The sequence below is a fragment of the Leptonotus elevatus genome, chromosome 21 (genome assembly GCF_054856555.1).
Source record: "Leptonotus elevatus isolate MCC_2025b chromosome 21, RoL_Lele_1.0, whole genome shotgun sequence".
Classification (NCBI taxonomy): domain Eukaryota; kingdom Metazoa; phylum Chordata; class Actinopteri; order Syngnathiformes; family Syngnathidae; genus Leptonotus; species Leptonotus elevatus.
The window spans coordinates 11860144-11877592 of NC_141259.1; the positions used below are offsets into that span (position 1 = coordinate 11860144).

The window sequence follows — 17449 nt, forward strand, 5'->3', positions numbered from 1 at the left end:
CGTCACACCCAATAAAGTTTGCAATTGGATTAAGATTTCTAAAGTCAGGTCAGAAACTGCATCAAAGCATAAAAACAAACAAACATAAAAAAACATATCTATACGTTTTTGGGCAATATTTAAAATAGAACGGTTCTATACGTTTTTGGGATAAAGTGAGTTAAATATTTTAGAGTTTTTTTTAAGTATTTTGTTAATGTGTTTAAATGTTGGCACGTGTGCTTTCTTTTAGTAATTTGGGACTTTCATTCAGTAATTCTTTAGTATACCACTAGAGGGAGCCCACAACCACTAGCCAAGTCGATCATTTGATTTTCCCGATTAATTGATTTTCCCAATTAAAGACGTCATTGTGCCTTCACTGAGGTCGTTTTTGTGTTGAAAGAGTGTGACCTCATATTTAAGACCTTAAAAAAAATTTTTTTAACAGCCTCCATGTGACATCATCATGACAGTGGCGGCCGCTTGAACCACTTGAAATACGTCAGGCCACCCGGGGCGAGCCCTGAAGCGCTACGCTTGGTTGGATCCCACTGGGACTCTTTGCTCTATTGATGGTTGACTGCAGCAAAGTGTAACGCTCATTATCATTCACAGGAGGGAAAGAAGACGGAGCACGGAAAAATACTGGCGTTGCGCAAAGACAGAAATCTGTCGACATGGTCATTAAAATGCACATCTGGAATATTAACACTGAGCTTCAATATGTAAACATAAAACATACTTCAATGATTCAATTAAAATATATTGTTGTATCTTTTTCATTCATTATTACTTTTGCCAAATTCAAATTATTTCTGTGTCCAGTGACAAAAGACTATAGTAATATGAGTGCAGCAATTATGCTGCCCCCTGGTGGCCAAGGCGCACACACCAAACGAAACTGCCGTCATTATTGGTTGAACGAGTGCAGTGGATGACACGACACGTTTCCCATGACGTGATTTTATGACAGCTCGCTGGTTTGTGCGGCAACCATAAAACGGCGACAAATAGATCAGTAGGTGAGGACGGTTCGAGTGAAATATTAGCCAGGTGGTTGCCGGGTGGGAGCAGGCATGCTATGAAAGTGTCAAGGAGATTTGATGGCGCGAATCAACGCACCTCGCAAGTACGCCAGGTCACCTCGTGTGACATCACATCTTGGTGCCATACTGGCATTGTTGGATGGAGGGTACGAGACATAGATACATGTCCCGTTCAGACTTCGGAAAATGATGACTATTTCTTGTGAAATTGAGACTTTTTACTAATTTGCTAAAATTGCAATTTCAATTACAAAAGTACAATTGTGTAAAATGTTCTGACTTTATTCTTATACAATTTCAATGCAATTTTTGTAGTTCAACTTGAACACATTCACTGCCATTGACGGCTATATACGTCCATTTTTACTGGGCTGGCAGTGTGTGAGTAAATTATATTTTTTCTTACATTACAAAAATGTTATTATTCCTGTAAAATCCTGAGTATTTTCCTGTGAAATGAAGACTTGTTTTTCCTCATACTGTGACTTTTTTCTTCAGATTTTCCAACTTAATTCATGTACAATTGCGACTTTATTCTTGTCAAACAGAGACTTTTTTTTCTCAGATTGTCGGACTTTACTCCTGAAGCATAATACATTTATTTGTATGCAATTTCTTACAAAAAAAGTTAATACTATTGCACTTTTATTCTCATAAAATCAAGACTATTTCTCGTGAAATTCAGATTTTTTTTTCACATATTGCTACTATTTTTTCCTCATATTTTTGGCTTTTGTGCATTTTCGTTTAATTCCAACTTTTACTACTTCTACTCTGATAGAATTAAAACTTTTCTCTCAGACTATTTTCACCACTTTAGTACTTTCCAACCTTGACTTTAACCAAGACATGATCCAACACTTTATTGCAGAACAAGTGTCTGAATGCCAAACAAAACTTTTTTTTCGTTTTTCTTGTGCTGCGGTGGTGTCAAAGTGGCACCTGAGTAGTGCGAGGCGGAGCAGTTGACCGGCACGTGGCAAATATCTGCGGAGGAGTCAAGAGTCCAGGCGGCAAGACTCTAATTGCTTGGGGGCAAGATGGGAACTTCTGATTTGGTCTGCCCCCCCCCCCCCCCCCCCCTCCCAGCCCCGAGGGCGGCGCACGCTCATGTGATCCGGCTTAAACGGGTTCGGGAATGCGCAGTCGTCACAAATGGCACTCACTCACTCACTTAGCACTTTTTTTTTGGTTTATTTAAAAAATATATATGAAAAAGTCATTAGTTCCTACTTATGCAGCATTTTCAATTCTATTCAAATGAGATCCATCTCCCCTTATAGGCGCTCTAAGCACTTCCGTCCAAATTGCATCATCTCGAGCGCTTCGTCATTCCTCAGCACACTTGTCAATCAATAGCTTCGATCGCTTACAGCGCGACTTTGCGGCGAGCTTCTCGGAAAGCTGCCAAGCGCCTGACCCGGCCGGCCGGTGCTGTCTGCATAATTTACACGTGTGGCCTGTTGGACTGGAGACGAGCGTGCGCCCGCAGGAAGTGCAAAGGAAGACGTACGGTTTAAGCCGCCCAAAAGTAGTTCCGAGGAGAGATGTCGGGATCGTCACATTACAACATTTTGCGCGGAATATTGTGACTTTGTTATCTTGATCTGATGATGATGATGATTTTTCCTCATATTTTCCTATTAATCATTATGACATTCTCTCATAATATAACAAGTTAACAACTTCAATGTCACGATGTCTTCTTTCATAAAATGACGTTTAATTTTAAGATTTTTTTTTTTTTAGGAGTTTTTCCTTATATTAGAATTTCATTCTCGTATCACTTATTTCCTGTAATATTACAACTCTCATAAGATTACGACTTTATTCTCATATAGTTACAACTTTTTCACCATATATGTCTTTTTTAAATTATGAATTTTCAACACAAGGTTTTTCTTGATTTTCGTAATTATTTTCCTCAACATTACGATTTAATTCTCAGAAATGTATCAATCGTAATACGATCATTTATATTTATTGTAAAATTAGTACCTTATTCTCTTAAAATAACCAATTTCTCCCTAATAATATTCAACCTTTAAAAAAAGTAAGAAGTAAAAAATAAGTTAGTAAACTATGACTTTTTCATTTTAAGATTCCAATGCGTTTTAAAAGGTTTTTGTAATATTACAACATTTTCCTCAGCATTTAATTTGTTACAATTTTAACATAAAATGATTTTATTCTCATAAAGGTTGAACTTTTTCTCACATTAATCTTTTTAAATTACAACTTTTTTTAATTATATGACTTTTCGCTCATAACATTACAATATCATTACAACTTGATTCTTGTAAAATGTTTTTTTTCTCATATGACTTAATTCTTGTAAGTCTAGTACTTTTTCCCCTGTAACATTTGAAATTTAGTCTTTGTAAGATTCAGACTTTTTTTTCTACATGTAATAAGCTTTTATTTTGTAAAATTATTGTAATTAATTTTCATTATCATAATTTTATTTTGTAAATTATTTAAATTTTCATTATCATCATTTTATTTTGTAAAATAATTTGAATCTTCACTATTATGATTGTATTTTGTAAAATTATTTAAATTAATCTTCACTATCATAATTTTATTTTGTAAAATTATTTAAATTTTTATTATCATAATTGTATTTGGTAAAATTATTGTAATTAACTTTCATTATCATGATTTTATTTTGTACAATTATTTTAATTTTTTCATCATAAATTTATTTTGTAAAATTATTTTAATTTTCACTATTATAATTTTGTTTGGTAAAATTATTTTAATTAATTTTCACTCTTTATACTTTTATTTTGTAAAATGCCCACTTTCCTCTTATCCTTTTCCCTGGTAAAATGGCATCCTTCATGAAAACCTGCCAACCACCTGACCCGACAGTAAGCTGTGCATTATTTACACGTGTAGCCCGTCTTAGACGACCCGGCGCTGCCAGACTGTGAAAAGGAAGCAACGAGGAGGGGAGGAGAAAGATCAAGTTGAGAGGAGGTAGCGTTGAAGGCCGTGGAGTCTGCGACAGCTTGGGTGCGAGGACTTAGCCCGGTCTTGAACTGGCTTAGAGGAGAGCTTTGGGGATCACATTTCCTGTGGCACGCAAATCTGCCATTGACACATTCCACTCATGCATATTCATGCGTCAAGACTCGTTTGGATAGCAAACGAGACGCGCGTTGTTTTGGTTTCTTTATCTCCGTGACCTTAAAAAGTGACTCGTTTTTTCCCCCCCCTCTCTTCCATTCATCACAATTGGGTAGCGATAAGCCGTAAAGTGCTCAATCAGATCCATTTACGGCTTCATCTCCATGACATCGCTGACCTTTCAGGGGGAAAAGTGGCGCCGAGTAAATGCCGCGTCGTTGATATGGTCACGAGTCGGACCCGGGCAGGAATATGAAGAAGCACTTTCCCACACTTGACGTTTTCACCCCCGCCACATAAACACGTTAACATTCGTTCACAGTTGCAATCTTAACAGCGATAAGATGGAAAGAAAAGATTGATTTCACTTTGGCTTCGGGTGACGTCGTCACTCGCAAATGTTTTGACACATTTTTGCAGCTTTGCTTTTAGGGCCACGACATCGTTTGGACTTTAACGAGCGAGTAACTATGTCATCATTTGCTGCCGTCTGATTTTCACAACTTAAGGTTCAAAATTGTTAGATTGTGATTTTATTGTGGAGTTTTTGTCATAACACTTCTAATGCATGCTTGTAAAATGATACTTTACAACAACGACAACTGTCATAATTACACCCTTTTATAACGTTACGACTTCCTTATCACTATGTTATGACTCACTCCTTGTATTGATACTTCAGTCAAAAAAATATTTTACTTGATTTTAGTCTGATAAGATTATCCTTTTTTTAATATTTATATAACATTTTTACTTTTTTTTTTTAAGATAAAATCTTGATCTTTTTTTCCTCATAAGATTTGGACTTTTTCATTGTGTAATGATGACTTTTATTGTCATAATACTACTTTGTTTCTAGAAACTATGTTAGTATAAAAAAAAAACGATTCTCATAAAATTCTGACTAATGTCTCCACTTTAAACTTTTCTTATACCTACTTTTTAGTTACACTATCTATTATCTTTAATCTTGTACAGTAAAAAAAAATTTTTTAAACCTACAAATTCTCCGAATATTATGGCTTTTTTTCTCCACATATCACAAGTTTATTTTACTATTTATCTATATTTTCATTTTTACTTCTAATGGTTGAAACTCAATTCTTATTTCTCACAACTTTTTAACATTTTGTTTATTTGTCATAAAATGTTGACCTTTTCTTCTAATATTGCATCCTCATTCAATTTTTTTTTCTTTTTTCTTTATTTATTTTTAAATGATTTTCCCGTGTGGCCGTCGCATGGTGCGAGGCATCAAAGAGCATTTTTGGTACCTGTGTATCTGTCCGTTCTTGTGCAGGTACTCGAGTCCCTCAAGAACATCTTTTAAGACGGTGGCTATACTGGCCTGGTCCAGGACCCCCATTTTGTGTTCGCCTCGTGAGATGATGTGCTTGATTACATCCAGCACGGAGCCTGAAAAAGAGAAGAAAGGAAAGACCTTGAAATAGGCACGTTGGCATGATGATGCTTTTGAAAAAAAAGCAAACCAAGAAGAAAGCCGTCCGTGCTTATTAACCAAACAGCCCGCACGCAAATCAAAAAGTGTTTGCGAAAAACACAATTCCTCGTCGATGAACGAGAGCGACCTCAAAATATTTGGATGGACTCCAATAACCTTTTTAAATTAGAATGTGGTGAAGAGAAAACCCAAGATTCATTAGCTTGTCAAAGGGGAAATCCCCCTTTTAACATCCTCTTGTGCTCTCCCGCCATGTGGAACGATTCCACATTGATGAACTCTTTATGGCCTTCAACACAACTTCTGTCACTGGCGAGTGACATTGCGCTGTTGTATGATCCAGTTTTCACAAGACTTGATTTTATTTTTCAGTTTTTGGTACATCCACTCGGTTTTCCTACAAAAAACAAACATAAAAAAAACAAAAAAACCCGACTGTAACATCCTGTCAAAAGTTTGACTTTCAAAATAAAAGCTCACACAAAAGTTTGCATTTGGCTGCTAAACAAGCTAACATAGGGACTTATAAAGTGTGGTGAAACTGTTAGTAAACTGCTTTGCTTTTATTTTGAAGGCCTGGTTTTGGACAGGATGTGAGGCCGATGCAGGCCCAACTTGTTGCCGAGCAGACGAGCAGGCTTATTATTGCCTGGAGTTAATAAAAGCTTGCATTGTGCACTGCAGCTGTATGCTGAACCATTTTTACGTCAAGAAATGTCAAGAATAGTTATTTCGCACTATTTTGTATGTAAAGCTATAGATATTCTCTATCAAATGGATTTTCTGTTCGACTTTCTGGAAGAGATCAATCATGAAAAAACTGTATATATTATAAAGGGGGGGGGAGTAGTAAATTAAAAAGTATAAAATCAAGATGAACTCATTTGCTTCCAAAAACATTATACTTTAAATATAACCAAGGTCCCAAAAACGTATTTATACGTTTTTTAATGTTTTTTAATGCTAGAGCATACATAATGCTTTGACGCAGCCCCTGACCTGAACAGGTCACTTAAAGCGATGGTAGTTATTTAAAAAAAAAAAATGGACAGCAGGTGGCAGCAGAGTATAAGAGAGCAGCCAGGGCCATGTTGCAAAAAGCTGTTTTTCCCAGTCTTTTCAACAAATGTGTGAATAACGATTAAATTGGCTTTATTCTAATGCTAATTGCTACAAAACAGAAGGAGATACAAATATACTTTTCTTATTGATGAAAGAAGAGACTCTAATCTTTCTTTCGGTAGGTTCCATGTTTTTATAGCAATAGAACAGAATATTCTGTGGGCCTTGGAAAATCTGTCAAAATCCAGTAGCGAAAGGGGTTGCTTCAGTGAAAATGAGTTAAGTGGAAAACTGAATGTGATTTAAACTCGGAAAATGTACAAGAATGGTGTCATAGGTCAAGCCCGTGTTTCATGAAGAACTCAAAGGACGTCATTTATGGAGCGCTAGCACAAAAATGTTTGGCCTCGCTGAAGTGCCAGGTAGCGTCAGGCCTCCAAAACATGCTAATGAGACTCGACGTGTTCAGTCAGTCGAACCTGAAAGCAGCTGACAAGCTTGCCTTTCAGAAAAACCCCCACCAAAAATGAATCATGCTTTGTATCGTCCAAACACAAACCAACACTTCACGGCGTTCTTAGATGACACTCGACTTTCTTCCTCCGACTTCTCTTTTGCTCCACTTTTCATTTTTGTTACGACTTCATTCTCAATAAATGACTTTTTCTTTTTGTATTAGCAGTTTATTCGCGACGATGTATTCCCATAAAAATACAACTTTATTCTCGGACTAACGATACGAGACTTAAGTCACCGAAGACCGTGACGGGTAAGAACTCATCGAAGGACAGACCGCGGGCTGCCATTACTTTATACTATTGACTCTACACTTGTAGCCACGAATGCGACCGAAGTGGAAGTCGAGCGCAGGGCGGCGGAAGGCGCGGATCGCAAGCACAGGTGCTAACTGTGCGAAAGGCCGACGACAAACGGAGAGTTGCCGCGAGGGAGGGGCCGAGGGGGGGTGGCAAAGGTGGTCTAAGAGCAGAAGAAGACTGCTGGCTCAGACTGGAGAAAAGAAAGGTTATAGATTACTCGCTCTACGGGATTGAAAAAAATTGGGAGTCATCATGAAACGCCGCCGGTCAGCAGTTCGGGGGATAATTGATGCAGCGAATCCACCGACTTGCGCTAAAATTCCCAAAGTGGATCTTGATCTTGCATCCGGCGCGAGCGCGAGCGTGGGCGGCGAAGGCTTCGTGTTCGCTTTCTGGGAAGACATTCCTCTGCTTGCTGTGGCATGACTCATATTCTGTCCCGGGTGGCTTTGGAACTGGATGTCTCTCTGATGGGAATTCAATCAGTGGCCGCCGTTGCGGTCACGTGTCGCTTTCGGAACAGGAATTTCCGGAAAAGCCGAGAACGTGCCGACGGCGAGCCTGGAATCTTGAATGTTGGCTCTGGAGGGATTTCCCAGAGACGGCGTTTAAAGATACGGTTATTTGGTGAAGCGGCTCGTCCAGTGGCCAATGTGTCGGCGGTTTGAATCCCACCTATGACAGTCCAAGGTCAAAGTGTCCTTGAAATTGCTCCCGGGTCAACGCTGGAAAGGAGAAAGGACGTTTCTCAACATGAAGAACGCGTCTCATGATCTGACCAGATTTCTCTTTGTAAATTGGATCTTCCACGAAATTCGTCTTTTATATTTTCCTCGCCAAGCCTTGACAAGTAACCCACCGATTCATCCTTCAAGCTAGCTGACAAAAAGCGGTGAATGCTTGCGAACGGAGCAAATTTATAGGGTTTTCATCAGGATTTGTAAGTTGTTGACAGACACTTTTTACTTGTCGCAAAGACATTTCGAACATATTCAGATAATTGTTCACAGTCTGCGAAGATCTTTTGAAACCTTGTACGAAACAATGACTAAAACTCCAAATTAGCTACATTAGCATTTGTCGCTCAGTGAGATACAGGGAACTTTAATTTAGTTATTTAAATTTATACTTTATATAAATAATTCTACACTGGGAACTCCCTACACTTTTTTATTTAAAATAATAATAATAATAATAATAATAAATTAAAGAATTAATAAAGAGATTTACTTGCTTAGTTTTTAATTTAGCACATGCTAATGACCCTGGAAGCTCCCTGCAATTATTATTATAAAATTTTTTTAACAAAGCTGTCAATTCTTTATACGTTTAAAAGGAAAAGAAACATTTATTTTTTTTTTTTACGCCAATATTTTCTCTTTTACTGCAAATGAACATCGGCTTGAAATATCCCGCTGCATCGGTCTTCGTGACGCCTAATAATCGGAAAAACCGTCTCGCTCTATCACTCGTGAGAACGAAGAAGAATGAGTCAAACGGTTTCCCGAGAACAGCTTCGCGAAGTGGGTTTGCAAGGCAGGCAAGCGGTGGCGAGAGAAGTCAAGGAAGCGTCCGTTCACGCGGCGCACACAACACATGACACATCATGTGGAAATGCCCGAAGCTGCTGACAAAGCAAAGTCAACAGCGACATGTCACTACCAATCGTCAACCGTGTCAGGTTTGTTATCAAGCTTTGAAGACGTGGAGGCTAACCCCCCCCCTCCCCCTCCCACCACCACCCACACAGTAGCTGGCATTGAGCGTGATAACGCAAACCCCGCCACAGTGAGAAGTCTATAAACCCGAGGCAGACGCAGCCCCAGCCGTCATTTAATTGCCGGGCACAATAAAAGTCAACATCAAGAGGGCCGAGCGTTTAAGCGGTCGGTGCGAGCGAAACCAGAGAGAGGAACCCGCTAAAGAGGCCGGCCGGCGGCTGGCTGGGCTCGTGTACTCGAGCCCGTCCGTCCTCGAGGGCCGGGCAAGCCATCTGGATGCTATCGGTTACATGGAGTCATTTCATTTCATTCACAATTCAGCGCACACGTAATGTGATGAAAATCGAGACCTGATGATATCAGTGATATTTTTTCAGCACAGTACGTCTCATCTTTTAGCTTAGCATGTTGTCAGATGGGACATTGGAACCAAACGTTGCTCTGACTCCGGGTTCTTGTGTTTTTATTATATTTAAGGATTTTGGTCAAATATTTCCACTTTCTTGTATCGGTACTGGTTTTACAACACAATGTCATAAAGTGGCGTGCGTCATTATCTTGGTATGTTGTGATATTAATAAAATTATGGAACGATCACACAGTTGTTGCCCACGCATTACTCGGCGTAAGATTTTGTCGGAGTTTAAATTTGTCCCACATATGCGAATCTTTTAAGACTAGCGGCAAATCGGAAGAGCCAACGCTAGCAAGGCTAAGCGCTATCCTCATCCATCATCAGCTTATTTCTGTACTCTCCAACCCGCACAGATGTATAAAGACTGTCGTTGACCGGACATTTTGCCGCTTCAAGAAAGACAAATCTGTAATAAACTGACCAATAGGAAGACGGGATGACAAAAATGTGTGATTAGCCATTACTGGACTTTAAGCTTCAATAGTTGTAAAATCGACGAGTCAACTAATCGGTTGACTGCAGACAATTTTTTTCGCCATGACATTAAAATATACATACAGTATACATATTTTGCCAAGTTACAGAAAATTATGTTGCAATGTTACTTAAAAGTAGAAATTAAAATAAAAGTTGGATGAAGGAAGAGTTTCTATTGACAGCAATTGTTGCGAAAAGTACTTTCCAGCATCCCACAGCTGGCGTTGAAGGTTACACTGACATGAAGACGGCTCCACAAAGCCATGACCATCGCTTTCATCATGTCTACCCCCCCCCCCCCCCCCCCCCCCCGCGCCATTAGGAAGCGGCCGCATAATTCCTGCTCGTCAAATGACTCGATACATTCCTGGGGCGAAGGAACAACGTAATCAGATACAGCTGCGCTCGGTCCCTCCTCGGCGGTGGCCTCCCTTCCTCCGCGCGGGCTCCCTAATTGCAGCTCTGCCACACGGGCGTCTCGACGCCAGCCCGCGGGGGCTGTTATTACCCCCCCGGCGGCCCTGTCATTAAGCTCGCGCGCTCTACGGAAGTTAAAGCCGCTCACAATGAGGATCAGCGCTGTCACATTCCCCGCAATCACGGGCGACGTCCGTGGGAAGGAGTTGCGCTCTTCCTGCCGCCAGAGCGACAACGCTTTCATTACAAGAGGCCGCGCCGGAAAAAAAAAAAGATTCCACGGTGGAAGTTGTCGGCGTTCACTTACCGCCGCCGAGCAGCTTCATGACCAGCCACAGCTCGTCCTTCACCACGAACGAGGTGTAGTAAGACACGATGTTGGGGTGATGGCACTGGCTCATGGCCTGGATCTCTTTCTGAAATGCAACAGGTGGAAGCGAATGAGAAAATGGCGGCAGCGCGACGTGCTTGATAACGAGCGGCCGTTTCTCTTAAATAGAAATGCTTTTGCCAGGTTTTGTGTGCGTGTGAAAAATGTCATGAGCATTTGCCGAGTTAAGACCCTAAAAAAAAACAGCATCGTGTATCTTTACAAACAGCACATCGCCACGGCGACGGTGCTTTCACAACATGCCTCCAATTCTTCGTAAAACGTTCTAGGGGGCACTACTGAGCTATTTTTATTTTTTTATTTTTTTTTAAATAAATCGCACAATAAACTAATAAAATATTCATTCGTTTGCCAGAACATTAAATTCGGTGTCATTTTTGTTGGTAAACAGCACGTCGCCTCGGCGACAGCGTTTTCATTTGTCTTTTTGAACCTCTTCAAACAAACAGCTAAAGCTTGAAGACGATCATATGAAATCTGCCGGAGTCGCTCTTTAAAATGAGCGCCACCAAAAGCCAAACATTGGACCAAATTTGAAAGAAAATTCTAAATGGCGGACTTCCCTGCTAGAATTAGCATATGGCTCAAAGTAGGGCTGTGCAATTCATCCAAATTCAATTTCAATTATTACACTCCACAATTACAAAATCGGCATAGTTGTAAACAAAAAGAAAAGATTATTACTCATTTTGAGTTGTAGACATTTATATATTTGCACCTTTTTTATTTTTTAAATAACTAACTGAATAAATCTTTTTTTGGTCCAAAAGAAACTTGCATAATTATATTGTTTCAAAGAAATTGATTTGTCTTCATATTTTTTACAACATTTTCTTGTTTTGTACCAAAAAAACAAATCATGATTCATATTTCCTTCATAAATCGAGCAGATCTATCTCAAAGAGCCTTCTTCTTTTTTCTTTTTTTTTCAACACTGCTTGATTTCTGCGGGGTTGTGTCCGGAATAATTTGACCAGGATAAACCTGCGAGCAAAAATTATGAATTTCATTGAGGAGATCTATTCTCCGAAACTGCCTGGCTGCTTGGACCTCAATGGAACAGTAACAGTCCAGTAATGCTGACATATTTCAGGATGAGGCAATTAAGGAAATGAAGTGCAACTCTTGCCATGGAAATGACGTCAGAGGCCGGTCACGGGAACGCATAATATGGGCAGCAGCGAAAAAAAGCTTTTATGTGGCCATTAAAAAAAAATAATAATAAAAAAAAGTGTATATGTGTCCTTGGAAATCAGGGAGAGTGAGGTCATGCTGGCAGCGGAATCCAAATGAATCACCCGTCAACTTCAAGACACTTTTCATAAACCATTTAAAAATGGATTGTTAGTTGCGCCACTACAATTTTTTTTTTCTTTTTTTTTTTTTTTTTAGAAACGGACTTCTCATTTTTTGGGGGGTTGCAGGGAGAAATTAATAATTCTAATTCACCAGAAGCACCCCCCCCCCCCCCTTAATTTGTGGTGCTCATTTGAGAACCACGACAAAAAATAAATTAAAAAATTTTAAATACCCATTCCTAATGTCATCAGGGTTTACCAACGGGTATACATTTTCATTGACCGAGTTCTTTCGGGCAAAAGATCATTTTCCACCGACTGACCACCAGCAGGTGAGCCCACATCCCACCTGCATTTGAACCCAAACTGTCCGAATATCTTCCAGTCTGGCGGAGCAGACGAACAGCTCGGTGGGTTGTCTTCGCCATCTTACCATCTCTGGACGCCCCATAACAATAACCGAGCAGGATTCACTCGAACCTCACCCCCCTCCTTTCTGTCCTCGGCCCGCTGGAAGGGGCGGGTCAGCGCCGCTCGGCGGGCCAGAAGACAAACAATGGGCTAACGGGGAGGATATCGTGCTCCGGCAGTTGGCAGGTTTGCCCATCTTTTTCCCAGCAGACAATGCGAGAACCAGGGAGCGTCTTTGTTGTGGGGGATTAGGTCACTGTAAGCGTATGCCGCAGGGGGGGGGGGGGGGGGGGGGGGGTGTTGGGGGGGGGGAGAAAAAAACAAAAAAAAAGGACTTCCCGACATGTTCTCATGGCTAAAAGCGCTCACACTGACATATCTGTGTCAAGCAAATGCATGAAGGAAACAAATATTACTTGCGTCAAAATGTACCATTTTTGGCCCATGTTGGATTTCAAGTACTGTTACTTCAAGATGCACAAATGTGGACGTAATGGACATCAGATGCACGGTGACCTTCATCAACAAAGAAGCAACATCCGACCAGGTGGCAGAATAAATGCCGCCACTTGTGAGGGTTCGTTGAAGGCGCATGACCTCACCCCTTAAATACCCGGGCATTAAAATTGATGGTGATCCAACCCGGAAACCATCCGTCAACCTGACACCGAGCCGCCAGCGCCATAAAATGTTTAGAACCGTTTGGAGGCCACACTTTGGCCATCCTACCTTTTACCTGACGTGATTTATTTGCCAAGCGGAGAGATGGGTGACATTTTAGAGCAGAACTTGAACTGAGCAGTTTCACAGACTTTGGATCAGTACCAGTCCGGGATTCTGTTCAATCCAATAAATAAAAAGTTTGCACTCGCGTTGAGATCATGTGATTAATGCACAAGTCAATGTAAGAATACAAAATGACGTGCGTCTTGCAGGAAACAGAACTCTCACATTTTGTTTTTGTCTAATTGTTTTTCTTTTTTTTTTAGTTAGATGGTTTGCATGTCGCAGGACATCCAAGCCGAGCGACTAAATGACTGATTGTCCTGATCCGAGCCCGGGGCGGGTCGGTGTCGCAAACTGGTGCCGCGCTCGCACAGAGAAGCCACTATGGGAACAATGTGGCGTCACGGCCGGCAAACATAAACAATATTGTTGAACGGGGAAGGCACTGACGTCAAAATATTGTTTTGGCACAAGATCAAGGATCAATCTTTTTATCCAAGTGTATAAAAGTCAATCAAAAATAATCAAAATTATATGAAAAAACTCAAGTTTGTTTTTTTGCCCTCGTCCACGGTGCGTGCGTGTAGCTTAGCAATTTTTTGCCATTCAAGAATTTCACAGACTTCTAAAAAAAAATAATAATAAATACTCAATTTTTTTTTTAATCTGGTTTCTATTTCAAAACGAGCATGTAAGAAACTGATCTCAATCCCGATCACATTTGAGAACGTGAATATGAAAGAGTTGCGACTTCTCGTTCTCACGCTTACCAAGAGTTCGTCCATATTGGTCTGGCACTTCTCGAGGTTGATGCGCTTGATGGCCACCTTCTCCTTGCGCGGCATGCAGTAGGCGGCTTGAACCACAGCTGTGGCCCCGCTCCCTGCGCCAGAATGAAACAACAACACTCCCATCATGGATCAAGTTAACGGCAGCCATCCCGCTCGGATTAGTCTGCGCCGCGGCACGTAGCGGCACAGTTATTTTTACAGCTTACAACTGGTGACCGCAAGATGAGGGAATCTCGGCCATTGAATGGTCACGAATCGAGTCACCGTCCATTTGGTAAAAACCCTGACGGCCAGCTGCTTTCAAAGCATAAAAAAAAATAAAAAATTTAGAAAAAGTTTTAGAGTATTTTGACTGATCTTTCCCATAGAATAAACCTGCTAAAAGAAAAAGTAGACACAATTTTTTTTAGCATAATTAATTGCTTGACTTCAATAATTAACTCACGGTTAATCGCAAACTAAATGTACAATAAAATGTACAATACGTTTTCATTAGTCAAAGTTAAAGGCATTAACTAATTCATTAATCACAAAAAAATATCGCATTCATCGTGTATTAAAGCAGATAAATCGCATTATTAACTTTGGCCACAGATGATCCTTTATCGTGATGGCAGACGGTTACTTTAAAAAGGTAGCACAGGTCGTGTTTGGGCAATTTAGAAAAAAAACTGAAGAAAAGCATTTAATAAATGATTGCGTATGACATTCTGAATATTTGTGTCAAACTATCGGGGTAATTTTTTTCTCTCCCATTTTTAAAATTATGCAAGTATTTAACTGATTAGAAAAAGAGGAGACGTCCTCATAACATTAAATGTCGAAAGAATTAACACATAGCAGGTGCTCTTTAAATTTGGCAGGCAAAAAATGTTGATAAAAAGTCATTTTAATTAAGCGAATAATTGAGATTAATCAAATCTTAAAATTTGGATTAAGCTCTCGTTTTCATACTCTTAACATAAAAGTGTGTGGGGGGGGGAGAATGTTAAATAGAAGTATGGCTGCCTCTTTTTGTCCTTGATACAATAATATCATAATAAATCATAAAATGTATTAACTTAAAATTAAAAAGATGTACTGTAGTGTAAAATAGGATATTGAAATGTGATTTTTAATTTGTGTTGCGGTAATTTGTCTGCCACTAGATGGCATAATTACATTTTTCTTGTCATATTAAGAGCCATCTAATCTTTAACATGAAGTTGTGAAATTCTGCACATTTTTCAAATTGTAAAATACAACTTGACCCCAGTCTCCACAAATATACGCATTATTATTTGTATTATTTAACGCACTAATTTTGACACCCATAGTCTTTAGTATTTATTAGAACATGAATTTGTTTCAACTTTACTGGGAAAAAAAACCCCATAACTGTCAATATAAAATGTTTTCAATATTCATCAAAGACCTCCTAAAGGTCTCGTCTCGCACAGTTTCTCGCACTTTGCACTCGACCCGTGTTTGACGCGTGCAACGCGCCGAGAGCACTTTTTCCTCCGGCAAGAAGCTTCGAGGGGCGGAAGAATGAGCAGCGCGCTCGTCCACCCTCCACTAAGCTTTCCCTAACCCCTTTGCCCTCATCTTGGCTATGCCCAAATATTAACAAAGTGCACATTGTTTGGACTTTTCATTGAGCCGAGATCCTCTGAAGATTTGGAAATAGGGGAGGAGGCGTGTCGAAGATCAAATCTGCTCTCAAGAGTTTAATTAAAAATAGAGCCCGACCGACCCCGTGAATTTCTATGTTCACGTTTCGAACGTGGCTTCAAGCAACGCTGAAGAAATACGGTACAAAGCGATTCAACATGATGCAAGTTTGGCTCTCGGTGATAATCCAATAAAATTGCAATTTCCCGTGTCATTTCCTGGATGTGACTGACCAATAAAGGGTCACGTCTGATGATTGTAAATACCGACGACGTTGGACATTTTGGAATCTGGGAAACGCGTACCAAAAAAAAAGCAGCTTTTGCTTCGGCTTTTTTTATTTTTTTTGTATAGAAGTTAGCATAAATGTTGCCAATAGTTTTCAAAGTTTGCATCGATCGACTGTTTTGTTGTTTTCAAATATGACAATCACAATGCCTTTATGCATTCATCATTTGTGTTTACGTGTAGTCAGATCTAGTTTTTGTGTTTTGATGACGTTTTTTTTTTTTAATGGCGGCCGTTCTGGAACTGCTCATTTCTATTTCTCTTGTTTGAAAATCTGAAGCAAACCGCCATCCTGGAAAGGCTCGTGTTTCATTGGTTGCACGTGACAAGATATTTTGTTACTGCTGCATTAAAAAAATAATAATAATATTACGGTATCTCTGCTTTACTCGAGTACGTATTTTTTATCATGACATTCCACTATTATTCAATACATTTGAAAACAAATATCTGTACTTTCTACTTTATGTCAAAATGAACTTAATGCTTAATGTAAAAAAAAATAAAAATAAAAATAAAAGTACAGTCAAACACAGTTGAATTCGCAATTGATTGAGATTGAGGTGGAAAAAAAACTAAAAACAAGGAAAACAGCAACATTGATTGCTGACCAAGCCGAGCTCAGATGCTTTCTAGTCATCGCTGCTCCTGCGACAAGCGCTACCTCACAAACCTCTGGAAGTGGGCCAGCCAGAGTTTGGGGTTGGGGGGTTTGATCCCGGCCGAAGCAAAACGCACGCTCACACACTTAAACATACACACACACACGCAGTCATCCGGTTGCCGAGACCACGTTGGGATGTAAATTCCTCGGCGCAAACAAACAGCGAGTCGTCAGGGATGGCAAGCTGCAGGAAGCATGCGTTTGTTGCGTGCGTGTTGATGTGCGTCTACGTATGGCAAAAATGTTGGGGAAAAAAAAGAGGGACATTATTGGCTTTGGGGTCACGTTTCAACGTGCTGAATCAAGTGGAGCTTTGAGTTAATACCAGACGGGGACAGAATGCACCAACTGCTGGGGTCGCTATTTGCTAGCATATTTCAATCGGTTTTTGCATTTATTTATTTATTATTACGCCAGAAATTAATTTAAACACAATATACTGAGAGAAAGAGCAAGAGCAAGAGACAAAACTAAAACAGCAACAGACTGGATCAATCTCATATTTTCTAAACTTGTGCTTTTTCTGTAAAAGCCCCAAGGTGGCACCAAAGTCCCAGATAATAGGAAAGTAGTAATTGGTGTCAAGAAAATACATTGAGGCAATACATCATGAGTGAGAGATTTGGATGTTAGGGATGATTTCTGGTGCATTTTTCAGAAAGAAAAAAAAATCTGTAAACCATACATTTTTAAGG

The 17449-nt window shown here is 39.9% G+C and overlaps 1 protein-coding gene across 4 annotated transcripts in view; it reads right to left on the bottom strand.

Annotated features, from left to right (window-relative positions):
* Positions 1–17449, bottom strand: part of oxsr1b (oxidative stress responsive kinase 1b) — a 30944-nt gene that overhangs the window by 9271 nt on the left and 4224 nt on the right. For all 4 annotated transcript variants that reach the window (XM_086065418.1, XM_086065417.1, XM_086065416.1 and 1 more), the window contains exons 2-4: positions 14129–14241; positions 10840–10948; positions 5435–5576 (exon numbers count right to left, since the gene is read on the bottom strand). In XM_086065418.1, coding sequence (XP_085921544.1) covers positions 5435–5576; positions 10840–10948; positions 14129–14241 — 364 coding nt within the window. The remainder of the gene's footprint in view (positions 1–5434; positions 5577–10839; positions 10949–14128; positions 14242–17449) is intronic.